The 15259-nt window shown below is 32.8% G+C and overlaps 2 protein-coding genes across 2 annotated transcripts; both read right to left on the reverse strand.

Annotated features, from left to right (window-relative positions):
- Positions 1-6133: 6133 nt before the first annotated feature.
- Positions 6134-7886, reverse strand: LOC129302200 (cytochrome P450 93A3-like). The gene is given in 3 exon segments (XM_054940907.1): positions 6134-6241; positions 6358-6924; positions 7020-7886. Coding segments are annotated over 3 exon segments (1542 nt in total).
- A 1866-nt stretch (positions 7887-9752) lies between these two features.
- LOC129290913 (3,9-dihydroxypterocarpan 6A-monooxygenase-like) lies at positions 9753-11721 on the reverse strand. The gene is made up of 2 exons (XM_054927981.1): positions 10703-11721; positions 9753-10594 (listed from the first exon to the last, which is right to left on the reverse strand). Exons 1-2 carry the CDS (start codon positions 11618-11620, stop codon positions 9968-9970), a joined length of 1545 nt encoding a protein of 514 aa, XP_054783956.1. The 5' UTR covers positions 11621-11721; the 3' UTR covers positions 9753-9967.
- Between the last annotated feature and the right edge of the window lie 3538 nt (positions 11722-15259).

The raw sequence follows: 15259 nt of genomic DNA on the forward strand, positions 1-15259 counted from the left end.
ATATTATTCAGGATTGAGGTCAATCCAGCTTACCATCCATGCGCACTGCAGCTAATTTGTCTCCAGTAAATTATTGATGGTTCCAAAGTCCAACCGCTATATATAAGCAAGGTAACAAACTAATCAACGAAACATCGCCTAAACCAACTTTATAGCATTCCGGTTCATTAAACATTTGTTGTTAAAATTATGCATCATGATAGAATCATTCAATACACTTACAATGTTATTTTTTTAAAAAAAAATATACAAGTATAAATTTTTTAAAATACCCTTAACTTAATATAACCTTATTTATAAAATATTAAATAGAGAAAGAAAATACAAGCAGGAGGGAAATATGATATTGGAACAATTATAATTAATAAAATTTTATTTTTATTAAAATATCTTATATTTTAGATACTAAATTACCTTTAAAGGCATCAGATAAGGATGGAGAGAGCAATAAATTCTAATTTGGCTTCAATGAAAAGGAGCTGAAATCTCATTTAACGTGCTATAGGAGGAAAAATTTAGGGAACATTACACCCATAGCTCCCAAACATAAAAAATTGCACCCAGAACTTAATACATTTTGAAATTATTTTGTAAGCCCATGGGTTCTTTTTGTAAACATGTTTTAGGGAGAAAATGCACGATTGCCCTTGTTGGGAAATGGAAAAGACGACAAGTAAAAATTCATGTGTTTACAATAAAATATTCACAAATTTACAACTTTAGAATCATATCAACAAATAATTGTATATTGACAGTGAAATTATTATTCAAAATTGATAAGTTCATGTCGGCTAAGTTCACAAATTTACAACTTAAAATTTAAATTTTTACAATTATAAGTTCATCTATCTATAAGTTAAAGTTCAAAATTTATAACTTCATAATTCATAACTAAAGTTCATCATGACAGCAAGTTCATATTTTTATAATTATATATTTATAAATTTATAACTTTAAGTTAACATATTAACAAGTATTTAATTACGTGTCCATTGATAGTGAAATTCTTGTTCAAAGTCGACAAGTTCATATTGGCCAACTTCATAAATTTACAACTTAAATTTCAAATGTTCACGATGTAGGTACATGTTCATCCACTCACAAGTCAGAGTTTAAAATTTATGACTTCATATATTCAGAACTATGGTTTATCATGACAATGAGTTCATATTTTTACAATTAGATGTTTATAAATTCATAATTTTAAGCTCATATATTAACAAGTATTTGTTTATTGATAGTAAATATGAAGTTCTTTCTTTCTCACTAAGGGTAATTGTATCTTTTTTCTCTAAAATATATTTGCAAAAAGGGCCCTAAGCTTGCGGAATAATTTTAGAATGTAATGAGTTTTAAACATAATTTTTTCTCTTTTAAAGGTCTCAGCCTCCAAAGTGTGATCTTCCTAAATTTTTCACACGGGGAAAATGTACTTGCACTATTACAAAATACTAAATATATATCATGCTTTATAAAATGATTATACACCAAACTGTAAAATAAACAAAGGCAAGAATTTAAATTTTAAATGTTAAACGGTTTAAGAAAAATCTGTTGTATAAATTATTAATAACCATTGAGTATATGTGTCATCATATTAAACGGTTCCTTTTGTGGAACCATTTAATGTTGTTTAATTATATAAAATGATTGTCTTCGGACAACCATTTTATATATTATAACTCTTTCTTTCCCCAACACTCTATTTAAAAGACTGAACGTTATGCACGTGATTTGTCTTCATCTCTCCTCCCGCACCCTTCACCTTCATTAAAACTCCAAATCCAAGCATTTTCGACCACCCCCTACCTTCCTCTGCCATAGAAACATTGTGGGTTTGTCTACCTTCTCGCTTGTGGCTTGCTATGGGTGTTTTCTTTTCATCGTGGGTCATCTCTCACTGTGGGTTGTGAATGCTAGCCGTCATCTCTTAAGCCATCGTTTTCTTGTGGGTCTCTTAGCTATGGGTCGAACATTAATCTTCATTCAACGTCCATTGCTTTGTTGATCTCTTAGCCACCATTTGATTTTGTCTATGTAAAAGGTAAATTTTTTACAAAAAATATATATAATTTCACTACTAAAAAAATGGAATTTAGTGAGGAATGAATCCCTCACTAAATGTCATTTTTCATAGCTAAATTGTATTTTAGTGAGAATTTTGTCCCTCGTTAAATTCATAGCTAAAAAAGGGCTCGCTAAATTTAGCGAGGAATTGTATTTCCCTCGCTAATTAGCGAGGGATTTAATCCTTCACTAAAATTAGCTAGGGACTAAATTTCTCGCTAATCCCTCTCTAATACTATTCAAAATTTGATAACTTTAGCGAGGAATTAGCCCCTCGCTAATCCCTCACTAAATATGCTTATATTTAAAAATAATTATGCCATATCACCCGTTATGTATGATGTCAACTTATAACATGTCATCAACAACCTCATGCTTTGTCAACCATCATGCCACCTACCATCTCGCGCCCTATCACCCACCACATGTGTGACAACTCATGACACTTCATTGTCTACATTACGCCATGTTATTTGCTTCTTACCATATCATATATTCATTATGTTTATGCTAAAACTAAGATTTGAACCCTTAACCTCGTAACTTTCAAGCTTTATGCTTTCCTTCTTTGCCAGTTAAACTGAAAAGCACTTGCAATTATTATATGAGAAATTAAATATATATATATTATCCAACTACATAAATATATCAAATAATATATTATAAAAATACACACATATACATATTAAATTTTATTTTCAATTATTAATATGTTAAAAATAATTATATTTTATTTAAATTATTCTTTATATTATATTTTAATAAAAAATTATTTTATTAATGAAAATCAACTTAAAATAAAGAAAATATTAAATAATTTTATTATGAATATTTTAGTTAATTTTTAAATTTAATCATTATTTTTAAATGAAAATAATTAAATGTATAATTAAAAGTCATTGTCAAAAGTTAATTTTTTTTGTAGTAATTAGGTAGGGATGGAATCCTCATTAAATCTCTCACTAATTGTCATATTTTAGAGAGAGATTGGCAATCCTTCACTATTTTTCTCGCTAATTCTCTTATTTTAGAGAGGGATTGACAGTCCTTCGCTATTTTCCTTGCTAATTCTTTATTTTAGAGAGAGATTGATAGTCCCTCGCTATTTTCCTCACTGATTCTCTTATTTTAGAGAGAAATTAATAGTCCCTCGCTAATTTCCTCACTAATTTTAAATCAAGCTACGAAATCAACATCCATCGCTAATTTCCTCACTAATGTGGTATTTTAGAGAGAAATAAACGATCCCTCACTAAATTTTCTCACTAATTTACATTTTTTTAATAGTGTTTCTTCCTTAAATATTACAATGTCATGGGTTTGATTCCCTCTATTTGTTATTGAGATTGGAATGTACTTCTTTTTTCATAGACTATGGCCATTTATGCTTGCTTATTGCTTTAATTAGTTAGCAATTGCTCTAAAACTCCCTAAAATTTCTTTGAAATTGTTATTTAGAGTTTTCTTTTTGTTATAATTAGCATTTAATTCAAATATTGATATATGAGATTGCTCTAAGTGAATGTTGGTTTGAAATTTTTGTTAGTTTAATATTAAACTTGTGAAAAGAGGGCATGAAGCTTGAGAAATATCAATTTTATATTGTTATGCTGCTGAAAATTTTTTAAATTTTGGTTTTGGCCTTATGTACACCAACTTTGGGCTTTGTTGAAGTTCTTTAAAGTTTAACATTTTATTTGATTAAATTAGTTTAAATTAAAGGCATAAGGTTTGGGAAACACTGATTTTAAGTTGTTATGCTATCAAAATTGCCTAAATATTTGAAATAATTTACAATGCTAATGATGAGGCTAAGCTAATTGTTAAGCTTAAAGGAAGCATATGGTAAGGTATTATCCCTTTCTTTTAAATGCAACCTTTATGAAAAAAAAACTAATTAATAATAATACATAACTAAATATAAACAAAATAACTAGTACAAAATTAATCTTCCCCTCAAATTAAACTTAAATAGAATGTGAAGATAGTGGGATTTATCTCCTACCTTCAATTTAAAACTAATTAAACTGAGAATCAATTGGCTTAGCATCATTGTAGATTATTCAAAATATTTAGGCAATCTTTTTTTTTTAATATAGACAACTTGTGACTTACTGAATGCTTTCCTATTTTTATTATCTTTCTTAAACAAGAGTATTATGGAGAAGAAGTGAATGTCTACCAAACATCTATTGAAAGAATATTAAGATGGGGTGGCAGACTTTGTTAAGTTTACAGTAAATAATGCAAAAGATCACGAACGAATTGTTTGCCCTTGTTTAAGTTGTGGCAATATGAAGTCAATTTTCCAAGAAACATGTTAACTCCACCTATTTAAGTATAGAATTGATTAAAGTTAACAAGTAGTATTTTCCAAGCTAGGTTTAGCTTTAACAACCAACATGAATGAAGAAATTGTTGATATAGGTATATTTAAAGTTTACTAACAAAAATGTGGTATAGGTATATTTGGCTAATTTTTTGTTTAAGTTAAGAAACTTGAATTGTATATAGCCTGCATAGGAATTCATGATGTAAGTTTCATGTAAATCATTATTTTTTGTTGTTGAAATTCGGTTATAGATGTGCTGGAAGTTGTATTCTATATCTTCAATGCAAGGGGGTTGCTATATATGCAACACCCCTGTTTTAAAAAATTTGGTCACTATATTAAACAGTTATTCAAAAAATAGTTTAATATATTGACCAAATCAGTAGTTACAATATATAAAATGGATTCATGGAAAAACCATTTAATATAGTAAAATATTAAATGATTATAGTAAAATAACTGTTTAATATAAGCACAAAATTAAACGATTTTTCTCCCATAACCGCTTAATACAATACAATATTAAATAATTTTTTCACAGAACCGTTTAATATTATTAGAATATTCAACAGTTAAGAACCGATAAATGTGGTCTCTTGAAATATTAAGTGGTTGTTTATTCAATGGTTCATAACCATTTAATATTAATAAAAATAATCATTTTATATATAGTATTTTGTAATAGTGTTGGTTTAGTTTGCAGCCAATGAATCACTTAAAATTAAAGAAAAATGATAATATAACTTTTAGTTTCTCAAATTTGTGTTATATGTCAATTTGATCTCTTAAGATTAATTTCTATTAATTTAGTCCTTTAAGTTTGTTGAGCGAGACCTTTTAATTAACAATATTTTTAAAAACTTAATAAATAATAGAGTACAATAGCGTCATATAATTCATGTAGCCGACCCTACCTAATGAGATAAGACTTGTTATTATTGTAATCCCTTAAGTTTATTTTGACTATCAATTTGGTCTTTCATATTTAAAAAGGAAGTTACACTATTAAAATTTGCTAACATAGATAACAGAATATTGATGACAACCATCTAGAGTAATGAAAAGAAGAATTATCATTTAGTTAGGAATAAAATAAGCTTTGGAATTTTAAAAAAACAAGAGAAGAAAACACAATATAAGGGATCATAATGATAAAAATGAATTAATTTGAAATTTAATTTATTTTCATTTAACTATATATATACATGTCAAGTCATCGATAAACTTTATACATTAAATTATTTTGATAGTCAATTTGTGCTTTAAAACTTAAAAGACTTATGATAAGGAATCAAATTGATAAAAATTAAATTTAAGAGACCAAATCGATAACTGAGATAAATTTGAGAAAATAGAAGTTCTATTATTCCTTAAAAATATGATCAAATTCATGTTTATTAAAATTTGATAATTATTATATTTTAAAAATTGTTTAAAAAATATTAAAATTTTAATTTTGTCATTCTTTGCTATAATAACAATAATAAATTGCTGTCTAAGAATTCTAATTACAATAATAAATAGACATGAGGTAAAATTAAAAAAATATTATTCTAACTTTACTTTATATTATAAATAAATAAACTTTTAAAGTTTGTCTTATATGAACAAGAGGAGTAACTGAGGATTTAGTTTGGATGATGCCTGGGGGAAGAGTTATCGTAATAATCATTCGTAGATAAACTGTGGGTTCAGCATGAAATAAGTGCATAATTTATATAGTATATACAATGACTAACATATCCCAGACAAACTGGCTATGATTATTGGTTCATTAATATGATCAAGCGACGATTCTGAAACTGATCGATCAGTAACGAAATACAAGATCGGAAGTAAAAGCTGGTGCATTGAGCTAGTAGAATGAGAATTCTTGGGACAATGGATCTCATGGAGAGAAATTGAAGGGTTCTGGGATACAAAAAGGGGGGGGGGGGGTGGGCCCTTTGAAGATCTACAGAGTTTCCCTCGTGCATGTCAACAATACTGGCGTCGTTCTCTCGATCTCCTGCAGGCTTCCATTCAAGGCACTGAATCATAGCAGCGAGAATGGTATGGAAAATATTGAGTGCCAGTGAAGCTCCAGGACACCCTCTTCTTCCACTTCCAAAGGGTAAAAGATTATAGTTTTGTCCACTCACTTCCACTGGACTCTTATCTTCCATCATGAACCTTTCTGGCTTGAACTCTAATGGATCATCCCAGTTATCTGGGTCCCTTCCGAGTGCCCAGATATTTATGACCACTCGTGTTTTGGCTGGAATCTGATAACCTGCTATGTTGCAGTTTTCAGTTGACTCTCTCACGATCACCAGAGCAGGAGGATGAAGCCTCAGCGACTCCTTCACTATTGCTCGCACATATGGAAGATTTACTACGTCTGACTCCTTCACAGTTCTTTCATTCCCAGTCACCGACTCAATCTCCTTCCTCGCTTTCTCCATTATATCTAGGTGCTTTGTCAGTTCTGCCACCGCCCACTCTATCCCCACGGCTATTGTACCTGTCCCACCGGACAATATATCCTGACTCGTACAAATTATGAGTGAGTTATGATTGATGGTTTTCTTTTAACTGAAATATTATCATTTTATATAGAGAATTGATAGAGCATAATTACCTTCAGGAAGGCTTTGATGTTGTCCCTGGTGATTCTGACATCTGAGCTCGGGTCTTCTGATATATTTAGAAGATATAGTATACCCTTTGGTGCATCTTGTTTGTTGGACTTAACTCTTGCCTGTTCATGCTCACGAAGGATGCTTTCGAACCTAGCGTCCGACCTCTCATGTACCTGCTTCAGTTTCTTCCCAATTCCTTGGAGATCCAGCCTTTTGAAAAGCCAGAAATAGTCTGATAAGTTGAATCTTCCACTAATCTTGGCTGATTCTTTCACGTCCCGAGCCACCTCATAAGCCTCCTCGTCGTCGTCGTTACAGAAACTTCTGCTAATTGCCATTCTCATTACGACGCTGTTGGCCAGTCTCACAAGCTCAGCTCCCACATCCACAGGCTTTCCCGCTCGAGCTTTCTCTAGAATGACCTGCAAGAAATGGTTAATCTCCTCTTGCCTGGTGGGAAGGAGTAGGTCAAGCATTCGACCATTAAGCAGTTCTGACATGCAAAGTTTCTTGATGAACTTCCAGTAGGTTCATTAAGGGGCAAATGCGAAATCGGCTATATCATAAGTGAGATATCTGATAGCAGAGCTGGGGGTTCGGTTACAGAAAGAAATTTCATGGGTTTTTAATATCTCTTTCACGATTTCAGAACTAGAAACAACGAGCAAGGGAACGGAACCAAGATAGATGAGAATCATGGGTCCGTAACGGCTCGAGAGCTTGTGAAGAGCTTGATGCACGGGCGGTCGAAGAAGGTGGAAGTGTCCCATGATGGGTAAGGCCAGAGGACTTGGAGGAAGCCTGGCTTTTGCTTGTTGTTTTGAGATTATGGATCGGATCAATATGATAGAGGCTAACCAGATCATGAAGACGCGTACGTAGTGGGAGCCTACAAATGTTACTGATGATCTCCATCTGTTGTCTGTTTCAAATCTCAGTGCAGAATGCGTTGGCTTCGTTCAAATGGTCTATTTATCCAGGTGTAATAGGGTATGGCTTTGGCACCACCTGGCAACAAAAATTAAACTTATACATCAAGTTTTGAACTCAGCTTTTTTGTTTTTTAAAAATAGAAGTTTGAAACATCATGAAAAGGTTTTCAAGAGTAATTTATTTTTATTGCATGTATAATAATTTTTGCTAATTTACTTTCCGGCAACAATGGACACTACTAGTCCCTCACTAAATGCCATTTTCTCTAACTAAATTATGTTTTAGTGAGAAATTTTGTCCCTCACTAAATTGGTAGCTAAAAAGGGGCTTGTTAAATAAAAGTGAGGAATTGAATCTCTCATTAATCCTCGTTAATACTATTTAAAATTTGATAATTTAGCGAGGGATTAGTCTCTCGTTAAATATGCCTATATTTAAAATAATGATGCCACATTACCCGCCATGTGTGTCTCAACTTGTGACATGTTATCAATAACCTCGTGCCTTGTCAATCATCATGTCACTTACCATCCGGTGCCCCATCATCGGCCACATACGCGACAACTCATAACATGTCATTATCCACTTTACGTCATATCACTTGCTCCTTATCATATCACGTGTAACCTTGTGCCTCATTAATCGCCATGTCACTTACCATCTAGTGCCCCATCACCCGCCACATGTGCGATAACTCAGGACATGTCATTGTCCACCTTGTGCTATGTCACTTGTTCCTTATCATATCATATATTCATTATATTTATGCCAAAGTCAAAACTTGAACTCTTGACCTCATACCTTCCAAGCCTTATGCTCTCCTTCTTTGTCAATTGAACTGAAAGGTACATGTAGTCATTATATAAAAAATTAAATATATATTATTTAACTACATAAATATATCAAATAATATATTATAAAAATACACACATATATACATATTAAATTTTATTTTCAATTATTAATATGTTACAAATATTTATATTTTATTCAAATTATTCTTTATATTATATTTTTAATAAAATATTATTTTATTAATTAAAATAAACTTAAAATAATAAATAATAAATAATTTTAGTATGAATTTTTTGGTTAATTTTTAAATTTAATTTTTATTTTTAAATAAAAATAATTAAATATATAATTATATCTGCAGTAATTAGTTAGGGATATAATCCCTTGCTAATTATTTTATTTTAGAGAGGGATTAACAGTCTATCACTAATTGTCTTATTTTAGAAAAGGATGGACAGTCCTTTTTATTTTTTTCGCTAATTATCTTATTTTAGAAAGGGATTGATGCTCACTATTTTTCTCACTAGCTAATTTTAAGTCAAGCTACGAAATCAATATCCCTTATTAGTTTGGTATGTTAGAGAGGAATAGATGATCTCTTACTAAATTTCTTTACTAATTTGCATTTTTCTAATGGTAGGACCCTAAAATTGATATGTGGCGACTGATTTGGATTGTTAGATTTTTATTTTTATTTTTTTAACTCATAACATCACTTTCCTAGTTTCCTTGCTTGTTAAACAATGTTGTCAAACCCAAAAACCTTATTAGTTTTGCCCCATCTGTAGCTTTCTGATTCTCCCTTGTGCCATATTTTAGGCTCCTTCCCTCGTCATATATTGTTATTCTCTGTATGCTTGCATTCAAGCTGATGCTATATTTCGCGTTAAATAATTCTGTCCCTCGATGGATTTCTGACTGATCACATCCATTGTCCATTACTTTAGTGGGCTGCTGTTTCCTTATCAATTATTTTTTCCCCAAATATTCTATGGACAATTAACTTCAGTACAAAAGCCTAATCCTGCAATGAACTCAAAAGCTACGATATCATATGGGGACAACAGCTGTGTGATGATTACCATACTTATTGGCCCTAGATGGGTAGGTATGTGATTATTGAAAGAGAACGTTACATATTAAATACAACAGCACATATTATTTGTTGCAGACATTTGACAAGAGCATAGATATGCATGGCTAAATTTAGGAAAGGATCCTAGAGTTTTAGAAAGGGCAGGGACCTAGGCACAGCAATGCACAGCAAAGGATTAGCTCTAGGGAGGCCTAAACCAGGTTTCTCCTCCATGTCAACCTCTCCTTCATGAGCCAGCTTCCACTCGAAACACTGTATCATAGCAGCCAGAGCTGTTGGCACCACCTTCGTTGCCAGTGAGACACCTGGACACATTCTTCTTCCCGCCCCAAACACCAACAGCTCGAAATTCTGCGCCTTCAGGCTCATCTCGCTCCGTCCCTCGTCAGTCATAAACCTCTCTGGTCTGAACTCTAGTGGGTATTCCCAGTACTCAGGGTCCCTTCCAATCGACCACACGTTCACGATCAGAGACGTCTTCGCCGGAATCACGTACCCATTAACTTTACACTCTTGCGTTGCTTGTCTCGATATTATGGTTCCTGTTGGGTGAAGTCTGAATGTTTCTTTCACAATGGATTCCACGTACGGAAGGTTTGGAATATCTGATTCCTCCACTAGTCTGCCCTTCCCTACCACTGAATCGATCTCTTTCTTTGCTTTCTTCATTATATCTGGGTGATTCATCAGCTCTGCCAGGGCCCATGTCACTGTAAGCGATGAAGTGTCAGTGCCAGCTCCAAAGATGTTCTGCAAAATGTGTCTAACTGGTGTATGAATTAATTCAAACAGAAATATTTATCTATCCCTAGCTATTTGAATTCACAGAGAGGAATTTTGTGGGATTCTAATTGGTACCAGAAAGAAGGCCTTGATGTTTTCTCTGGTCAATCTAATCTCTGAATTTGGATCCTCGTATATGTCTAATAGAATATCAAGCAGGTCCCCCTCTGCTTCTGCTTCGTCATCCTTCTGCATGTCCTTCTTCTTCCTTCTTGACTCTTCATGCTCCTTGATGATTCTCTCTATTATAACGTCGTACTTACTTCGAACACTTTTTAGTAGTTTCCTGTACCCCTGCAAGTCTAGCTTCTTAAACAACCACCCCATGTCTGCTAAGTTGAACTTACCACCAAGCTCGACCAACTCTTTGACCACCTGAATCAGCTGGGACCCTTCACTCTTAACATCGGCGCACCTTTTTCTGAAAGCCATTGTGGTGACAATATTATACGCCAACAACGCCACCTCCTCTCCAACGTTAACTTCCTCTCCTAAATCAGCCTTTTTCAGCAAACAGTGCAAGAAGAAATTGAGCTCTTGCGCTCGGACAGGAGAGTGATGGTGCAGCGTGGTGGGGCTGAGGAGCCGAGTAATGAAAAGCTTTCTCATGAACTTCCAAAAAGGTCCGTAAGGTGCCATGAAAATATCAGCACCGTCATACGTGACATAGGCGAGGTTGGTTTTACGAGGGTGGTTCAAGAACGAAGCGTCATTGGTTTTGAGGCATTCCCTGGCGATCTCAGGAGAGGAAACGAGGACGCAAGATTTGGAGCCGAAGGAAAGGTGAAGGAGAGGGCCATGACGTTGTGAGATGTCGTGGAAAGCTCGGTGAGGGAGAGGGCCAAGAAGGTGGAAGTGGCCTATGATCGGTAGGCCCGGTGGGCTTGGTGGCAGCTTGGCTTTGCCTTGAGACTTTCTATACATGGATTGTCCCAACAAGATGAAGAATAGGGCTAGCAAGATGAACATAAGAACCGCACTAAAATCATCCATATCGTACGTGTCTTGAGGTTGAAAAGTACTATGGAATGTGTTATTCTTGGTTGCTATGGCTATGAGAAACTTTGATTACTTATAACCAGGGTTTTCAGTTGTTTATTACCATTACAAATTAATGTTGATGAGAGGTAGCGTCAAAACTACATATGTATATAGTTCTGGCTTACGTTTGATAGTAGAGGACCACATTATTGCATTAATTATATAATATCTTATCTTGTTTATATAAAATATATATTATCTTGTAAGGTGCTTAATTGTTTATGATATTTTTTTACAGGAAGAAAATAATATACCTTTAAGCACATGAACATTATGATGTCTGATGTTCAGATGCTCTTAATCAAGAATCAGCCAAGAAAGAAAACGAAAAGGACATGAGAACATCCAGGGGAAATCTGACCTTTTTTGGATGTGTTATATATATATATATATATATATATATATATCCTCGTTTTACTCTATGAACGTGGGTCCTCTCTTTTCTGATGAGTATTAATTATAAAAAGTTAATCTTGCAAATTCATTATTCGTGGTTTGCTAATATGATCTCTTCAGTGTGGAGGAAATCCATTCCATATATAAGGGGATATGTTTGATAGATCTCCCATACACAATTACATATGGTGTATGTGTATAATTTTATCTGTAAATTAAAGGACTATGAAAGTCGTGATTTATCTTTTTCATTTTTAGTACAAGAACTAATTAAATTCTTGTCATGGCATAAGTGCTAATTCTTTTTATCAGTACTGTTGGGACAAGCTTAACAACTTCCTATTTGTATTATATTGTATTGATTTTGAAGAATCTCTTTGGAGCTCCCATCACATGATTTTGCAATGTTCTTGTGCCAGAAGAATTACATAATACGCACGTAAGAGGTTTAAAATGAATTAAATGTAATTTTCACAAGCGTACACACATCATTTCAATTTTATGAATCATTGTTCAATATTGCAATTATGTATTGAGTGCTTAACTTTTTCAGATTGGTCCCCGGATTATGAAATTCAAGAGCCAATTAATTTAGATTAATCATCATCCTTACATAATCTAGTTATATATTGAGCTAACAAAGGTTGGCTCAACTGATAAAAATTTGACCTATAATTTACAAGATCATGGAATCAAATTGCATTGTTAATATAAGGACTTTATTGACAAATAATCTATAATTACTCCTATAAATACTTTTGATCCAGGAAACATGTTATGGTTCAAGTGAGTTTTTAAAATTCAATTCACCTAAACTTTTTGTTATCTCTATATATAAAATTAGCTATATAAGTGGTCCAACATATACATGGCACTGCAGAAAACAAGAATGGTCCAACATGTGGGGAAGAAAACCGTAGTGATGTCCGCTAAAAATCAAAACTAGACAAGAATGCTATTACGTGCCTGTAACCTTTTATCAAGATTTTTTTAAAAAAATAATTTTCATGAATAATTCATTTATTTACAAACACATAATGTTTTCAATAATTGTACGACGGTGTGGTTAACATTTGTTGTTTTCCTCTCCGGATTGGTCCCGGGGATTAGGAAATCGTCGTGTTCACGCGTTTATATATTGAGACGAAGCCGTGACAACTATTAGCAAGACATTTGTTTATATATTGAGACGAAGTCGTGATGACTATTAGCAAGACAACTGCTTCATAAGCAATTGAAAATTTTATCTGTTTGCTTCTTATATGAGTGTGAAAATTTTCATGAATATTCGAATATTTTTTATCAACTATAATATGGCTTGAACTCAATTTCATGGTGAATTTTCACAAAATTTTTTTGGAAAAACCCCCACGGCTCTATGAAAATTGTTTTATAAAACCAAGCTCCTTTCCCCACCCTTCAAGCCCTCATCTATAACATCTTGAATTTTAATTTTTGAATTAAATTAATTAGCCAAGGTTAATTAGATAAAATTAAGTGTTGATTAGTTTGAGGATGGTTAAAGACAATTAATGGACCTATTGAATATATTTTCAATCTTTGGATTGGGTCCAGGGTGGAATTGGGCCATCTGGGCCCACTTGGAGGGCCAAATTAGGTTCAGCATTTTTTGTACGATCTGCCACAGTGAATGACTCAAAATTTTAATAAATTAGAGATGCTTGGATGCAAAACAAAATAGAGGAAGACAGGAAAAATGAAGAAGGAACACAAGGCTATGTTAGGGCTTTTCTTCCAAGCCACTTGAGAGTGATTCAAAGCCTTTAATCGCTTTGCATAAGTTGCCTATACTTTCCTCTTCCTCCGCCATCCATTTTCATCTATTCATTTAGAAAGAAATGATGAAATTCAGATCCTGAAGCTATGGATCAGATCTCATTAGTCCAAATGGTATTAATATAAGTTTTTTGAACAATCTACATCTAGATTAGAAGTATTTACAAGGTTATAAATTTGGATTTAGGATTTTAGACGAACCCTAGACACTTTGATGAAGAATTTATGTTGTTGAATGATATATTAGTTATTATTTAAATAAATGAAAGCTAAATAAAGTTAATGACGATTGACAAACTCATCAAAAGTGAGTATGTGTTTGTAGTTGAGAAATGGAGTTAATAATGTGGGAATGTAAGAGTTGGAAGGAGTATTTATGTTGATTGTTAGATATGATTGTGGTTATTAATTGTAGATCAACATTATGATACATTATTTGACCTCAACTCTAGCTTGGAAAGCAAGTGGTATAAAAATAACTTTTGAGTTTTTAAAGGTTTGAAATAATTAAAGATATTTTATTTTGTACTAATTATTTGTTAGATTAGTTATGGGTATTTGTGAACTTGATAAATGCATTTTGTAGCTCAATAAACTTGATTTATTATTTTAGAAACTCAAATGCAAGTATGGTTTTTTTTTTATATGAATGATAAAAGTTTAATATGGAAAGTGTTGATTATTTATTGGAAAGAGGATTTTGAATATTATAATAGTAAATAAGAATTTGTCATGATGGATACATGCTTGTGATAGCCAAGTTGTGATAGCCTTGAGTACATTGACATGATCATATATTGGGCAGGAGTTTGCCAAAGAGGATTTAGTGTTATTCCTGTCCATGTGGATATTGCCAACAACATCATGGGTGGCCGTGGTGATTGGTTTAAGGTTGGGTTTTTCTGAATCTCACTTAAGAATAAGTGTAAGTGTAGGTTGACCAGACCCTTAATCCTTAACATAATCCTGGACTATGTGTAGGGCAAGGCTTGTGACATCCTATGGAATTTAAGAATAGGAAAATTTATGGTCTAAGAGTGAATATAGTACCTTCAGCCAAATAGCTCCTCACGATTGGTGAGTTTTGGGTTAGACCATTAACAAGAACTTAGTCCTATTTGAATTATCAACCTACAAATTCAGTTAGCAATATAAGAAGGAGATAAAGAGTGATTTGATCATACATGTTATATAACATGTGATATGATATTGAATCATGCGTTGATTGATTTTAAATGCCTACTTTACATGCCTTAATTGATTTAACTTGCGTGTGCATGATTTAGAGTTTTCTTAATTACTGAATGGTTGTACTTTCTCCTATTTAACATTTTACAAACACTAGCTTCGAGAAGGACAAGGGAAACGCACCAGAGGCTTAGGAATTCACATTCCTAT

Source organism: Prosopis cineraria, unplaced genomic scaffold (assembly GCF_029017545.1).
Source record: "Prosopis cineraria cultivar Desert tree isolate PC_DT_omini unplaced genomic scaffold, ASM2901754v1 PC1, whole genome shotgun sequence".
Taxonomy (NCBI): domain Eukaryota; kingdom Viridiplantae; phylum Streptophyta; class Magnoliopsida; order Fabales; family Fabaceae; genus Prosopis; species Prosopis cineraria.

What these genes read in the sequence shown, in the direction of transcription:
- LOC129290913 (XM_054927981.1), bottom strand. Translation starts at nt 11,620, where the DNA reads ATGGATGATTTTAGTGCGGTTCTTATGTTCATCTTGCTAGCCCTATTC. An exon ending in ACATCAAGGCCTTCTTTCTG is followed by an intron (nt 10,595 to 10,702) that starts GTACCAATTAGA and finishes CACATTTTGCAG; the next exon opens with AACATCTTTGGAGCTGGCAC.